The 15,408-nt window shown below is 36.2% G+C and overlaps 1 protein-coding gene across 3 annotated transcripts in view; it reads right to left on the reverse strand.

The window, feature by feature from the left end:
• The window catches only part of LY75 (lymphocyte antigen 75), a 212,563-nt gene that overhangs the window by 130,862 nt on the left and 66,293 nt on the right, over positions 1-15,408 (reverse strand). For all 3 annotated transcript variants that reach the window (XM_077153968.1, XM_077153967.1, XM_077153966.1), the window contains 4 exons: positions 15,195-15,300; positions 14,815-14,975; positions 1,563-1,692; positions 19-245 (listed from right to left, as the gene is read on the reverse strand). In XM_077153968.1, coding sequence (XP_077010083.1) covers positions 19-245; positions 1,563-1,692; positions 14,815-14,975; positions 15,195-15,300 — 624 coding nt within the window. The remainder of the gene's footprint in view (positions 1-18; positions 246-1,562; positions 1,693-14,814; positions 14,976-15,194; positions 15,301-15,408) is intronic.

Raw genomic sequence — 15,408 nt, forward strand, 5'->3', positions numbered from 1 at the left:
GTGAGACGGAAAACTTACATCTTGACTGGAGAGTCCAATCCATAGAGAAGAGTTATGAAGGACAGCCTGCACAGTGAGGAACGCCTGCTGGTGAGGGTCCGTGATGCTCACCAGGTGCATGCCACCTTTTTGACACTCCTTTAGAGCATCGTACCAGGTCAGTCTCTTTGCGATTATTTTGTACAGATTATTTAAATACTTTACAGTTTCTGAAGTGTTCTGCAATGTTTGTCCGCCTCCAACTTCTGTGGGTAAACAACAACAAAAACCTTCACTCTGCAAGTCATGGGACATTTGTGCAAATTTCTCTCAATACTAACTGATTATCTATCTATTTATTTTAGATGTTGGGTGAAAGAGCTAGTATATATAGCTTATATGGATCTAAAATTAAAAGAAAAGTTCTGTTAATTGATCTGATTTGGGAAGGAGAACTCTGTAAATAAAAGAAGTAATCTGTAATTAGATTACCATTCCAGGTTAGTGCCAAATACTTCCTTTGTTTGAACTGCTTCAGCAAGGGAAGTTATCAGGTGTCCTCCTAAAAAGCTTACATCAAGGAGAGCTAGCATGAAAAAAACGTATATATATATATGTTTATATATATATATATATATATGTTTATATATATATACGTATATATATATATATATGAATAACTGATTTACAGTATTTATCTGAATAGACAATTATTAAAAACTATGGGACAAATGAGTAAAACTTAATTTAGCAAAAAGTTCTTCAGAAGTACATGGGTTATATATTTAAGGCTCTCATTGCATAATACAAGGTTTTTTTTTAACATCATTTGTTAAAATCTCATTGTAATCAATGAGAAATAATTTAATACCTTAAAATAGCTTTCTGAGATAGAAATGATTCCTACTTTTAAGCGTATATATCTTACTTTTATTTGGAATATAGAAAGGCATAGACATTGATTCATTTATAGTGTTTCGCATCCTTTATTTTTTAGTGCTAAATTTAACAATGAATGCTTACTCTGGACTAAATTAAAAAATATAATGTCCCATCTTGCTTCCCTTGGAAGAAATTAGAAAAATTCTGAAGTAGAAAAGAAAACAAAAATCAACAATAACTTGAGGATACAAGGGTAGTTTAGTGGTAGAATTCTCACCTGCCCTGCGGGAGACCGGGGTTTGATTCCCAGCCCAGGCACTTCCCAAACAAACAAGCAAAACGAACAAAGAAAAAATAACAAACAACAAAAATTCAACAGATGGTGTTGCAATAGGGGGATACTCACATAGAAAAAGAATGAAATGTGACTTCTACTACACAGCATACAAAAAAAAGAGGAAAAATCAACAATAACTTATTGTCAACAGATAACTACTACCGACATTTTCCAAGAGATACTTAATTTTGACATTTAAGCATGGTAATGGTACTTGAAAAAAATCACATTTCATTTGGGATAATCTGACCTGCTGGAAGACATATTATAATTAATATGCATTTATTTAAAATATTCTTCTGAAAAAATACTGTATATATTTAACAGTATCAAATACCATAATTATCTACATCATAATCTATACCTGAATATTTTTGACAGAGAGACAGAGTATGGTGTTCACTGCAGGAAGTAAAATTCCATGTTCCAGTAAAAGGTGACTTTTGAAGGTTGAGCATTAGAGCACAATGGTAGTTGGACTCTTCATCTAAAATCTGAACAAAAAAAAAGGCATCACACAAGCAATCATAAAACTAACAGCCTGAAGATTCTCTCAAGAGAACTTTAGATTTCAGAGTAGATTTTCACCTATGGAAAAAATTCTATGAAGGAGCTGAAATTGCTAGGAAAATCTTGAAAGACTCTCAAAGCATGGGAAAGACAATTAACTTTAGAAATTACAAAATAAACATCAATACATACATCCTCAAACATAAAGAAAAAGTTAGAAATAGGGAAAAAAACCACAATTATGGTTATATTCAAAACTTTGCTACCAGTATTGACAGTTCAAGTAAGCAGAAAAGTATTGATCATTAATTCAACTCTATTAGAAGTATATAAGCCTTTTATAATGATAAACTGTATATGATACAACACAGAATACACCCTAAAGCTTTGATCCTATACTAGTCACAAAGAAAATCTCTATACATTAAAAAATATATCTAAATATCATTCTCTGACCACTAATCAATAGTACTAGAAAAAAATTATTCAATGTATACTGTCTGTATGCATTTCTGTATGTCTGAATTTTATCAACCTTAGAAAAACAAGAAGAGTAATCTTAAAAATAAGAATAGGAACTACAGATTTAAAAATATGTTAAAAATAAATATTGAACCAAAAATGAAAGAAAACAACTACAGGGAAAATATAAATGAAGAATATCAAAACAAGCAGTATAGGTGAAAACTTTAATAAAGGTATTCCCTATTTTAATAAAAAACTGAATCAAGAATTCAAAATAGGACATCAGAATTGAACAAAAACAGAACCCCAAGAAAAACAGGAAAAAGATTAAAAACAAAAGCAATTATAATGAAAAAGGAAAATATACAAGTGTATCAGTAAATATATCTTAAGCAATAGGAGTGCAGGGTGGAGAAGGAGGAGAAAACCAGTGATATACACCAGTTTATACAATTCTATAAAAGAGAAAACACAATCAAAATAGGAGTTATGTAAATAACATAAGGTATGGAAATTTATAAAGATTATACCATAGTAACTCTACTGTAACACATTTGAAAATATAAATGAAATAGATAACTTTCTAGAAAAGATCCAAGTTAATATAACTGCCATAAAGAGAAGTAGAAACACCAAAATGCAGTAATGATTTTGGAGGAATTTGAAAACAAATAATAATAGCTAATTTTTCTTATTATGTGCCAGGAGCTTTAAATAAATTATCCCATGTAATCCTCCCACATTTGACCCTATGAGATAGGTCCAACAGTACTAGCCGCTTACAGCTGAGAAAGTAAGATGTAAAAAAAGTTAACAAGCTTCCAAAGGCATAGGAAATGGCTGAACTGGACTTCAAACTCAGGCAGTCTGACTTTAGAGTCTGGGCCATCAACTACTAAACCAAATCCCTTTATTATTAAAGAATGATCTCTGAAAAGGGTGTTAATGTCACATGGTTTTGTAGGTAGTTCCCTTAAACTTTCAAGGAAACATAATTCTTAGGCTGAGTAATAAGTTTCAGGCCAAAGAAAAAATTGAAAGCAACCCAGTTCATCTTATGGACCCAACAGAACCAGGAAAAAATATATAGCATAAAAAGTTAACTCAATGAACACTGAAGAAACACTTCCCAAACAAATTCTAATAAATCTAATTGCATAGAAAAGTAAAATAATAATCTATTTTGAGCAACTAGATTTTATGACAAGAATATAAAGAAGTCTAACATATTCTATTAATATATTATACCACATATCAAATGCCTAATGGGGAAAACTATATGACAAATTCAACTGGTGCCAGAAATAAATTTTATAAAATCCAACCCTTTTTACTGATTAAAAATTCTAAATGAGCTAGTTATGGAATGATATATCTTAAACCATGCTACAAAATCATAATTTACAATGAAAGACTGCAGAACAGCCCTGTTCAAATCCACATCAAGCTTACAATAGTGTCCCTCATCTTGGTATCTGGCATAGTTCTGGAAGCACGAACAGAAAAAAAAGGGGTAATTCCTAGAGAGGAAGAATACTGTTATTTATAGACTTATGATTATCTAATTAGGAACCCTCCAAAAATCTAGTGAAAAACTTTAGGAACAAGAGTTTTCAGTTAGACAGATGTCTATGAAATGAACATAAGAAAATAAATAATAGTTTTCCCATACACCAGTTTAAAAATGAAGGAAAAACTGCCATTCTCAGTAGCAATAAAAAAAGAGACAGAACTATAAAATTTCACTGAGGGATTTAAAGGAAGACTTGAATAAATGAAGAAATATACTATACCAAATTTCTAAATCAAGCAAGCAATAAAAAGATGTTAATGCTCCCCCAAATTTAAACAAATTTCCATCAGGAATTTTTATTTAATTGGTGTGGTTGGAAATTGGCTAAATAATTCTAAGATTAGTCTGGAAGAATAGTCTAGAAGAGCTAAAAATATTTTTTAAAGTCATAAAATAAAAGACAACTAATCCTATTATATTATTAAAATATGGCAAAATTATAATATTTAAATCAGTGTGGTAGCTATATAAAAAAATATATACACACACACACACACATATATATATATATATATGCACACACTTAATGTATGATAAAGGAGGCATCCTACATCACTCTTTACAAATGCAAGTATATGTATTTAAATGATACTAGGTTAATTTGTCTTGGATTAAGGAAAAGCAATTAAGTATTCATTGACAAAATATACTATATATCACAGATACACTATGCTGTCAGGGTAGAAAAAAGGCAGTCCACAGAACAAAACAAAGAAATTACAGACATATTACTAACTTTTACATGATGAAAGACTTTCTAACTGAAAAATAATAAAGAGAAAAAAAGGAATTAAACAGATTTGAACACATTAAAAAAAATCAAAACTTATCTCTATAATATTTTTTGTATTCAGACTTAAAAAACCTAGGAAAATATTTGCAATAATCTCAAGAAATAAAAAGTCAGCACATTTAACATTCACACACATAAAATCAAAAGAAATACATGAAGACATAAATTGGCCGGGAATAAACAATCACATTTAATATACAAATTATTGAACTTGTATAAGTTTGTTTTCATTGGGACTCAGAAAAATATAAATGAAAATAAAATCTCATTTAAGGTATTAAATTAGCATGAATTTTTCAAAAGAAAAAGCTCATTAGAGGCAATGTAATAGTTTAAGAACACTGGCTCTGCATACTCTTGGAACCTACCTTTAAATTCCAACTCTGCATGCACTGTCTGCATGGTCAGCCAAGTTACGTGGCTCTATATTTGTTTCTACATTTCTAAGATAGGGTATGGGTAATGTAACTATTTCACATCAACTGTGCAGATTAAATGAAATGATGCATGTGATACTTTAACAGAGTGCCCAGCACATATTTAATGCTTAATAAATATTAGAAATTATTTAAGTGCTTGTGAGGCTAGAAAGGCAATTACAATACACTAATGACAAGAATATGAACACATACAACCTTTCTGGGAAGCAATTTGATAACCAGAGCTTTAAAATTACTTTTATTTTTTGATATAGCCATATGACTTCCAAAACCAGGAGGTTACCTGAAATTTAAGCAAAGATTTATGCACAAAGAAGTTCATTTATGATAGTGCAAAAATGAAACAACATGAACATCCAGTATTGGTTAGGTAAGTGATATGGTATCTATCAAGAAATATTGTGCAACCATTAAAATGCTGCTCAAGGAGATCTTTTAACAGCATAAGAAACTACTTACAGTGTAATACCAAGTGGGAAAAGAAGAATACCATAATATATATATACATACTATGATCTCCTTTATATCAAGAAAACAAGGTATTGGAAAAGCCCTAGATGAAAAAATTCTGAAAATATTCATAGATTCCCTAGATCAGGGTTCAAATAGGGTTTGAGACTCAATAGGTCATGAAATCAATTAGGTGGATCTTGGCTAACATTTGTGATAATGAAATAGGACAGAGGAGAGGGGAAAGGAAAAGAGAAGAGAGGTGGGCAGGGAAGGGAAAACATCAGTGTGCACAATCTGTAAGGGTAACTTATTTCCTGAAAACTCTTCTTTCAATTCTGCATTAAATCTGTATCTATGTACTGGATGATGATTTAGATGTATTATTTACAATGATCATGGTAAAAATTTGAAAATCACTGTCCTTAGTATAAATGGTACTGGAATTGATATTTTCCTATTAGGTTACTCTTCTATAACTTCCAAATTTTCCATAATAAAATATTTATACATTGGTGAAAAATACAATGCAAATCTTCCCATTTTAACCATTTTTGTGTGTACAACTCAGTGACAGTAATTACACTGGCAATATTGTGCCCCATCATTATCTATTAAAACTTTTTCATGATCCCAGACAGAAACTCTGTGCCCAATAAGAAATAACACATCTCTGCATTCTCCAGACCCCATCCAGGCCCTGGTAACCTGTAATCTATTTTCGGTCTCCATTAAATTGTGTATTCTAAGTCTTTAAGGTAAGTGGAATCATACAACATTTGTTCTTTTGTGTCTGGTTTTGTTCATGCAACATGACACCTGTGGCTGCCCAGGGGTCGGGACATCCCCCTCCCTCCTCCCCTGCTCCAGCTCCAGGGTAAAGTGTGGAGCTTGAGTACACGGCAGTCCTCATGACCCAAATACAGACTTTTAAGGTCACAGAGCCTAATCACTGTTGGTAATCAACTTACACCAGACTCAGCTGAGGCTTCTTTGTGGCCTGGTCTCACAAGTTTCTGCTATATAAGGCACTCCCCTTCCTCTTGTATTTTCGTGGACCAACCCGCCGCTATCGGGAAAAGAGTCATCTCCTTATTTTAAGTCCCAAGTTAAACTCATGGGGAACTTTTTGCCTGATGTGTTCTTCGGTTGTGGGCTTGAGCTGGGCTGGAACAATGCCTTCATGTGTATAATACTGCTAGGAATTTTGGTATACAAAACCTGTTGTATCCCTGTTTTCAATTCTTCGGAAGTAGGATTGCTAGGTCATATGGGAATTCAAAGTTTAACTTTCTGAGGAACTGCCAAGCTGTTTTCTATAGTAGCTGCACCATTTTACATCCCCACCAACAATGTATGAGGGTTCCTACTTCTCCATGTCCTTGCCAACACTTTTTATATTCTGTTTTTTAAATAATGGCTATCTTAGTGAGTGTGAAGTAGTATCTCGTTGTAGTTTTGATTCATAATTAACATCTTTTCATGTGCTTATTCACCATCTGAATATATTCTTTGCAGAAATGTCTATTCAAGTCTTTTGTCCATTGGGTTGTCTTTTTGTAGTTGAGTTGTAGGAGTTCTTTGTACATCTAGATATTACACACTTACCAGAGATATGATTTGCAAGTATTTTCTCCCATTTTACTTTCTTGATAACGTCTTTGATGCACCAAAGTTTTTAATTTTGATGAAACCCAATTTATCTATTTTTTCTTTTGTTGCTTATGCTTTTTTTTTTATTAATTAACGGAAAAAAAGAAATTAACCCAACATTTAGAAATCATACCATTCTACATATGCAATCAGCAATTCTTAACATCATCACATAGATGCATGATCATCGTTTCTTAGTACATTTGCATCGGTTTAGAAGAACTACCAACACAACAGAAAAAGATACAGAACGTTAATATAGAGAAAAAAATAAAAGTAATAATAAGAGTAAAAAAAAAAAAAAACCCTATAGCTCAGATGCAGCTTCATTCAGTGTTTTAACATGATTACTTTACACTTAGGTATTATTGTGCTGTCCAGTTTTGAGTTTTTGTATCTAGTCCTGTTGCACAGTCTGTATCCCTTCAACTCCAATTGTCCATTATCTTACCCTGTTTCTACCTCCTGCTGGACTCTGTTACCAATGACATATTCCAAATTTATTCTCAAATGTCTGTTCACATCAGTGGGACCATACAGTATTTGTCCTTTAATTTTTGGCTAGACTCACCCAGTATAATGTTCTCTAGGTCCATCCATGTTATTACATGCTTCATAAGTTTATCCTGTCTTAAAGTTGATAATATTCCATCGTATGTATATACCACAGTTTGTTTAGCCACTCGTCTGTTGATGGACATTTTGGCTGTTTCCATCTCTTTGCAATTGTAAATAACGCTGCTATAAACATTGGTGTGCAAATGTCCGTTTGTGTCTTTGCCCTTAAGTCCTTTGAGTAGATACCCAGCAATGGTATTGCTGGGTCGTATGGCAATTCTATATTCAGCTTTTTGAGGAACCACCAAACTGCCTTCCACAGTGGTTGCACCATTTGACATTCTCACCAAAAGTGGATAAGTTTGCCTCTTTCTCCACATCCTCTCCAGCACTTGTCATTTTCTGTTTTGTTGATAATGGCCATTCTGGTGGGTGTGAGATGATATCTCATTGTGGTTTTGATTTGCATTTCTCTAATGGCCAGGGACATTGAGCATCTCTTCATGTGCCTTTTGGCCATTTGTATTTCCTCTTCTGAGAGGTGTCTGTTCAAGTCGTTTTCCCATTTTGTAATTGGGTTGGCTGTCTTTTTGTTCTTGAGTTGAACAATCTCTTTATAAATTCTGGATACTAGACCTTTATCTGATATGGCATTTCCAAATATTGTCTCCCATTGTGTAGGCTGTCTTTCTACTTTCTTGATGAAGTTCTTTGATGCACAAAAGTGTTTAATTTTGAGGAGCTCCCATTTATTTATTTCCTTCTTCAGTGCTCTTGCTTTAGGTTGAAGGTCCATAAAACCGCCTCCAATTGTAAGTTTCATAAGATATCTCCCTACATTTTCCTCTAACTGTTTTATGGTCTTAGACCTAATGTTTAGATCTTTGATCCATTTTGAGTTAACTTTTGTATAGGGTATGAGATGTGGGTCTTCTTTCATTCTTTTGCATATGGATATCCAGTTCTCTAGGCACCATTTATTGAAGAGACTGTTCTGTCCCAGGTGAATTGGCTTGACTGCCTTATCAAAGATCAAATGTCCATAGATGAGAGGGTCTATATCTGAGCACTCTATTCGATTCCATTGGTCGATATATCTATCTTTATGCCAATACCATGCTGTTTTGACCACTGTGGCTTCATAATATGCCTTAAAGTCAGGCAGTGCAAGACCTCCAGCTTCGTTTTTTTTCCTCAAGATGTTTTTAGCAATTCGGGGCACCCTGCCCTTCCAGATAAATTTGCTTATTGGTTTTTCTATTTCTGAAAAATAAGTTGTTGGGATTTTGATTGATATTGCATTGAATCTGTAAATCAATTTAGGTAGGATTGACATCTTAACTATATTTAGTCTTCCAATCCATGAACACGGTATGCCCTTCCATCTATTTAGGTCTTCTGTGATTTCTTTTAACAATTTTTTGTAGTTTTCTTTATATAGGTTTTTTGTCTCTTTAGTTAAATTTATTCCTAGGTATTTTATTCTTTTAGTTGCAATTGTAAATGGGATTCGTTTCTTGATTTCCCCCTCAGCTTGTTCATTACTAGTGTATAGAAACACTACAGATTTTTGAATGTTGATCTTGTAACCTGCTACTTTGCTGTACTCGTTTATTAGCTCTAGTAGTTTTGTTGTGGATTTTTCCGGGTTTTCGACGTATAGTATCATATTGTCTGCAAACAGTGATAGTTTTACTTCTTCCTTTCCAATTTTGATGCCTTGTGTATCTTTTTCTTGTCTAATTGCTCTGGCTAGAAGCTCCAACACAATGTTGAATAATAGTGGTGATAGTGGACATCCTTGTCTTGTTCCTGATCTTAGGGGGAAAGTTTTCAATTTTTCCCCATTGAGGATGATATTAGCTGTGGGTTTTTCATATATTCCCTCTATCATTTTAAGGAAGTTCCCTTGTATTCCTATCTTTTGAAGTGTTTTCAACAGGAAAGGATGTTGAATCTTGCCAAATGCCTTCTCTGCATCAATTGAGATGATCATGTGATTTTTCTGCTTTGATTTGTTGATATGGTGTATTACATTAATTGATTTTATGTTGAACCATCCTTGCATACCTGGGATGAATCCTACCTGGTCATGATGTATAATTCTTTTAATGTGTTGTTGGATTCGATTTGCTAGAATTTTGTTGAGGATTTTTGCATCTATATTCATTAGAGAGATTGGTCTGTAGTTTTCTTTTTTTGTAATATCTTTGCCTGGTTTTGGTATGAGGGTGATGTTGGCTTCATAGAATGAATTAGGTAGTTTTCCCTCTGCTTCAGTTTTTTTGAAGAGTTTGAGGAGAGTTGGTACTAATTCTTTCTGGAATGTTTGATAGAATTCACATGTGAAGCCGTCTGGTCCTGGACTTTTCTTTTTAGGAAGCTTTTGAATGACTGATTCAATTTCTTTACTTGTGATTGGTTTGTTGAGGTCATCTATTTCTTCTTGAGTCAAAGTTGGTTGTTCATGTCTTTCCAGGAACCCATCCATTTCATCTAAATTGTTGTATTTATTAGCGTAAAGTTGTTCATAGTATCCTGTTATTACCTCCTTTATTTCTGTGAGGTCAGTAGTTATGTCTCCTCTTCCATTTCTGATCTTATTTATTTGCATCCTCTCTCTTCTTCTTTTTGTCAGTCTTGCTAAGGGCCCATCAATCTTTTTGATTTTCTCATAGAACCAACTTCTGGTCTTATTGATTTTCTCTGTTGTTTTCATGTTTTCGATTTCATTTATTTCTGCTCTAATCTTTGTTATTTCTTTCCTTTTGCTTGCTGTGGGATTAGTTTGCTGTTCTTTCTCCAGTTCTTCCAAGTGGAAAGTTAAGTCCTGCATTTTTGCCTTTTCTTCTTTTCTGATATAGGCATTTAGAGCAATAAATTTCCCTCTTAGCACTGCCTTTGCTGCGTCCCATAAGTTTTGATATGTTGTGCTTTCATTTTCATTTGCCTCGAGGTATTTACTAATTTCTCTTGCAATTTCTTCTTTGACCCACTCGTTGTTTAAGACTGTGTTGTTGAGCCTCCACGTATTTGTGAATTTTCTGGCACTCCACCTATTATTGAATTCCAACTTCATTCCTTTATGATCTGAGAAAGTGTTGTGTATGATTTCAATCTTTTTAAATTTGTTAAGACTTGCTTTCTGACCCAGCATATGGTCTATCTTTGAGAATGATCCATGAGCACTTGAGAAAAAGGTGTATCCTGCTGTTGTGGGATGTAATGTCCTATAAATGTCTGTTAAGTCTAGCTCATTTATAGTAATATTCAGATTCTCTATTTCTTTATTGATCCTCTGTCTAGATGTTCTGTCCATTGATGAGAGTGGTGAATTGAAGTTTCCAACTATTATGGTATATGTGTCTATTTCCCTTTTCAGTGTTTGCAGTGTATTCCTCATGTATTTTGGGGCATTCTGGTTCGGTGCGTAAATATTTATGATTGTTATGTCTTCTTGTTTAATTGTTCCTTTTATTAGTATATAGTGTCCTTCTTTATCTCTTTTAACTGTTTTATATTTGAAGTCTAATTTGTTGGATATTAGTATAGCCACTCCTGCTCTTTTCTGGTTGTTATTTGCATGAAATATTTTTTCCCAACCTTTCACTTTCAACCTATGTTTATCTTTGGGTCTAAGATGTGTTTCCTGTAGACAGCATATAGAAGGATCCTGTTTTTTAATCCATTCTGCCAGTCTATGTCTTTTGATTGGGGAATTCAGTCCATTAACATTTAGTGTTATTACTGTTTGGATAATATTTTCCTCTAACATTTTGGCTTTTGTATTATATATATCATATCTGACTTTCCTTCTTTCTACACTCTTTTCCATACCTCTCTCTTCTGTCTTTTCAGATCTGTCTCTAGTGCTCCCTTTAGTATTTCTTGCAGAGCTGGTCTCTTGGTCACAAATTCTCTCAGTGACTTTTTGTCTGAGAATGTTTTAATTTCTCCCTCATTTTTGAAGGACAATTTTGCTGGATATAGGAGTCTTGGTTGGCAGTATTTCTCTTTTAGTAATTTAAATATATCATCCCACTGTCTTCTAGCTTCCATGGTTTCTGCTGAGAAATCTACACATAGTCTTATTGGGTTTCCCTTGTATGTGATGGATTGTTTTTCTCTTGCTGCTTTCAAGATCCTCTCTTTCTCTTTGACCTCTGACATTCTAGCTAGTAAGTGTCTTGGAGAACGCCTATTTGGGTCTAATCTCTTTGGGGTGCACTGCACTTCTTGGATCTGTAATTTTAGGTCTTTCATAAGAGTTGGGAAATTTTCAGTGATAATTTCTTCCATTAGTTTTTCTCCTCCTTTTCCCTTCTCTTCTCCTTCTGGGACACCCACAACACGTATATTTGTGCGGTTCATATTGTCCTTGAGTTTCCTGATACCCTGTTCAAATTTTCCCATTCTTTTCCCGATAGTTTCTGTTTTGGAATTCAGATGTGCCATCCTCCAAATCACTAATTCTATCTTCTGTCTATTTAAATCTATCATTGTAGGTATCCATTGTTTTTTCCATCTTTTCTACTTTATCCTTCACTTCCATAAGTTCTGTGATTTGTTTTTTCAGTTTTTCTATTTCTTCTTTTTGTTCAGCCCATGTCTTCTTCATGTCCTCCCTCAATTTATCGATTTCGTTTTTGAAGAGGTTTTCCATTTCTGTTCGTATACTCAGCATTAGTTGTCTCAGCTCCTGTATCTCATTTGAACTAGTGGTTTGTTCCTTTGACTGGGCCATATTTTCAATTTTCTGAGTGTGGTCCGTTATCTTCTGCTGGTGTCTGGGCATTTAGTCAGATTTCCCTGGGTGTTGGAACCAACAGGTTGAAAGATTTTTCTGTGAAATCTCTGGGTTCTGTTTTTCTTATCCTGCCCAGTAGGTGGCACTCGTGGCACACATTTGTCTGTGGGTCCCACCAGTAAAAGGTGCTGTGGGTCCTTTAACTTTGGAAAACTCTCGTCGTGGGGGAGGTTTGCCAGCCGAAGCGACTTGGAAGAGTGCTAGCCGACCTGGGGGTTCGAACGCAGGGAGGGTCGCCGGCCGCCGCAGCCTGGGAGAGCGCCTGTCCGAATTTCCTAGTCAGCCCGGGGCGCCAAGCGTGGCGGGAGGGCGCCAGCTGCCGCGGCCCGGGAGAATGCACCGTTCCCAGCCGGACCGGGGAGTCACGTGTTTGGAAGGGACCCCCCCGGTCACCGTTCTCCGCGGCCTGGGGATTTCCAATCCAATTCTCTCAGTTGGTCTGGGGGCCGTGCGTGGTGGGGGCGCCAGCCGCCGCGGCTTGAGGGGACCACCTGCCCAATTTTGCCAGCTGGCCCGGGAAGGAGGAGGGGAGGGACTCCAGCCTCTTGCTGCCCCGCCCGGGGAAGCCCACGCCCCTCAGCGATCTCACCGGAGCGGGTTCTCTCAGCCAGTCAGCCGTTCCAGGATGGGGTACGCTGTCTTTTTGATCTCTGTCATGGCTCCGGGAGCTATTCTGTATCGTTTCTACTCCCCTAGTAGCTGTTCTGGAGGAGAAAAGTGAGGATGGCAAGGCTGTCGAGGACGGTGGCAGAGGAGCTGGTGAAGGTGGAAGAGGGCATGGTGGTGGTTGGAGAGCCGCTGGAGGAGGAGGAGAAAGGGAAGGATAAGATGGCGGATGGAGTGCCGCCAGAGCAGAAGGGGAAAGAGAAGGGCAAGATGGCAGCGGGAGCGCCGGCGGATAAAGAGGAAGAGGAGGGCTAGGTGGTGGCGGGAGTGCCGGCGGAGAAGGGGGAAGAGGAGGGCTAGATGGCGGCGGGAGCGCCGCCGGCGGAGAAAGAGGAAGAGGAGGGCTAGATGGCGGCGGGAGCACTGCCGGCGGAGAAAGAGGAAGCAGAGGGCTAGATGGTGGCAGGAGCTCCAGCGGAGAAAGGGGAAGAGGAGAGCTAGATGGCGGCGGGAGCGCCGGTGGAGAAAGGGGAAGAGGAGGGCTAGATGGTGGAGGGAGTGCCGCCGGCAGAGAAAGAGGAAGAGGAGGGCTAGATGGCGGCGGGAGTGCCACTGGCGGAGAAAGAGCTGCTTATGCTTTTTTGTGTCACATTTAAGAATCCATACAGACTGAAGATCCCTCCCACATGCTAACTTCTAAGAATTTTATGCTTTTAGCTCTTATATTTAGATCATCAATCCATTCTGAATTAATTTTTATATATGGTATGATGCAGGGGAGACAATAATTATTTTGGTATTTACATTGTACATAGTTACACATGATTCAGACTTTCCTTTGCCACAAACATCTAACCATCTTCAGAAAGTTACACTGCATCAAGAACATCAATTGGTTATTGACTAGGGCATGTTTTTGGAATTTGAATTTTATGTTAATTTTTAACCTCTGCCTTTTGTACATAAAGTATTTTTGCACCCAGCAAGTAGTAACAACAGAAGCAAAGGGCAGCAGTGCCATGCTGTCAGGATGCCTTACTGTCAACATAATGCCCTCTTCCCTTTTAGTAGCTCTTAGGGAAAAATCAACCAATCACCAACTTAGTAGCTCTTAGGGGAAAATCAACCAATCAACCAATCACCAATGTTGTAGTTTTTGTTCTAAGAGACTTTAGGCTGAGAACCCAAAGTCCAAAATGTTAAGTAAAACATTTAATTTTGCTTCTATCTACAAATCACTATTAGATAATTTTACAGGTTGAAAAATGAATGCTATGGAATCTGATACAACCATAAAAAACTAGGGTATCCAACTAAAGGCTGGAAAAGTCCCTGTTGTTGTGGCTGCTGCTGCTGTTCCTCCTCCTCTTTCTCCTCCTCTTCTTCTTCTTCCTCATTTTTGGTTAACAGCTTTTTCAGATATAATTCACATACAATACAATTCGGCCATTTAAAATATACAACCCAATGGTTTCTAGCATATACACAGAGTTATGCAATCATTGCCCTAATCAATTTTAAAACATTTTCAGCATAACAAAAAGAAACCCCATACCCTTTAGCCATCACAACCCAATGTTTCCATTCTCCTTGTCCCTGGCAGACCCTAATCTATTTTCTATCTCTAAGATTAGCCTGATCTGGACGTTTCATATAAATGGAATCATACAATAAACGCTGTTCTTAAACCAGTAACTTATGGAAGACTTGGATATTTCATATTTCACAGAACTATACAGATTGTTGATTAAAAAAACTTACATCTACTGGTATTCTCAGCCTCCACCTAAGCAATAATGGGTGAAAGTTACTATATGTCAGCTCTCTGTTATCCATCCATTTGTTTATTCTTTCATAGGCAGTCCAGCGCAAACCAATCCATAAAGGAGTTTCCATATCAGGAAGCAAGGATGTAATAAAATCTGTTAGAAAGAAAATGTTTAAGCCTCTGACTTACTCAAATTAAAGATATACCAAAATTGTCAATGGATAATTCTTGCTTATTCAACTATCAGAAGAGTCTGTAAGTAAAACTGCTTTTTACTCCCAGTGTAGTAAGATTATTTTATATGTTAATTTCCCACAGCCTCCACAACTAAGTTGGCCCCAAGATAAGAATGTTTCCGAAACAGATCTACTACCTTGTTCACTCTGGCTCAGCACTGAAGGAAGGGTGCCACCATAGGCATGACAAGTCTCGCTTGCTTGAGAAAATGTAACAGAGCTGGGTTTGATCTTTAGAAAACACTGCAAACAAAGGACACATACGAATCATAACTAACACAGGAAGTAAAAGCTTCATCTTTTAGCGGGCTACATTTTCAGTCTGTAAGATAAAGAAATTTACAAACTAGT

The sequence above is a fragment of the Tamandua tetradactyla genome, chromosome 3 (genome assembly GCF_023851605.1).
Source record: "Tamandua tetradactyla isolate mTamTet1 chromosome 3, mTamTet1.pri, whole genome shotgun sequence".
NCBI classification, from domain to species: Eukaryota; Metazoa; Chordata; class Mammalia; order Pilosa; family Myrmecophagidae; genus Tamandua; species Tamandua tetradactyla.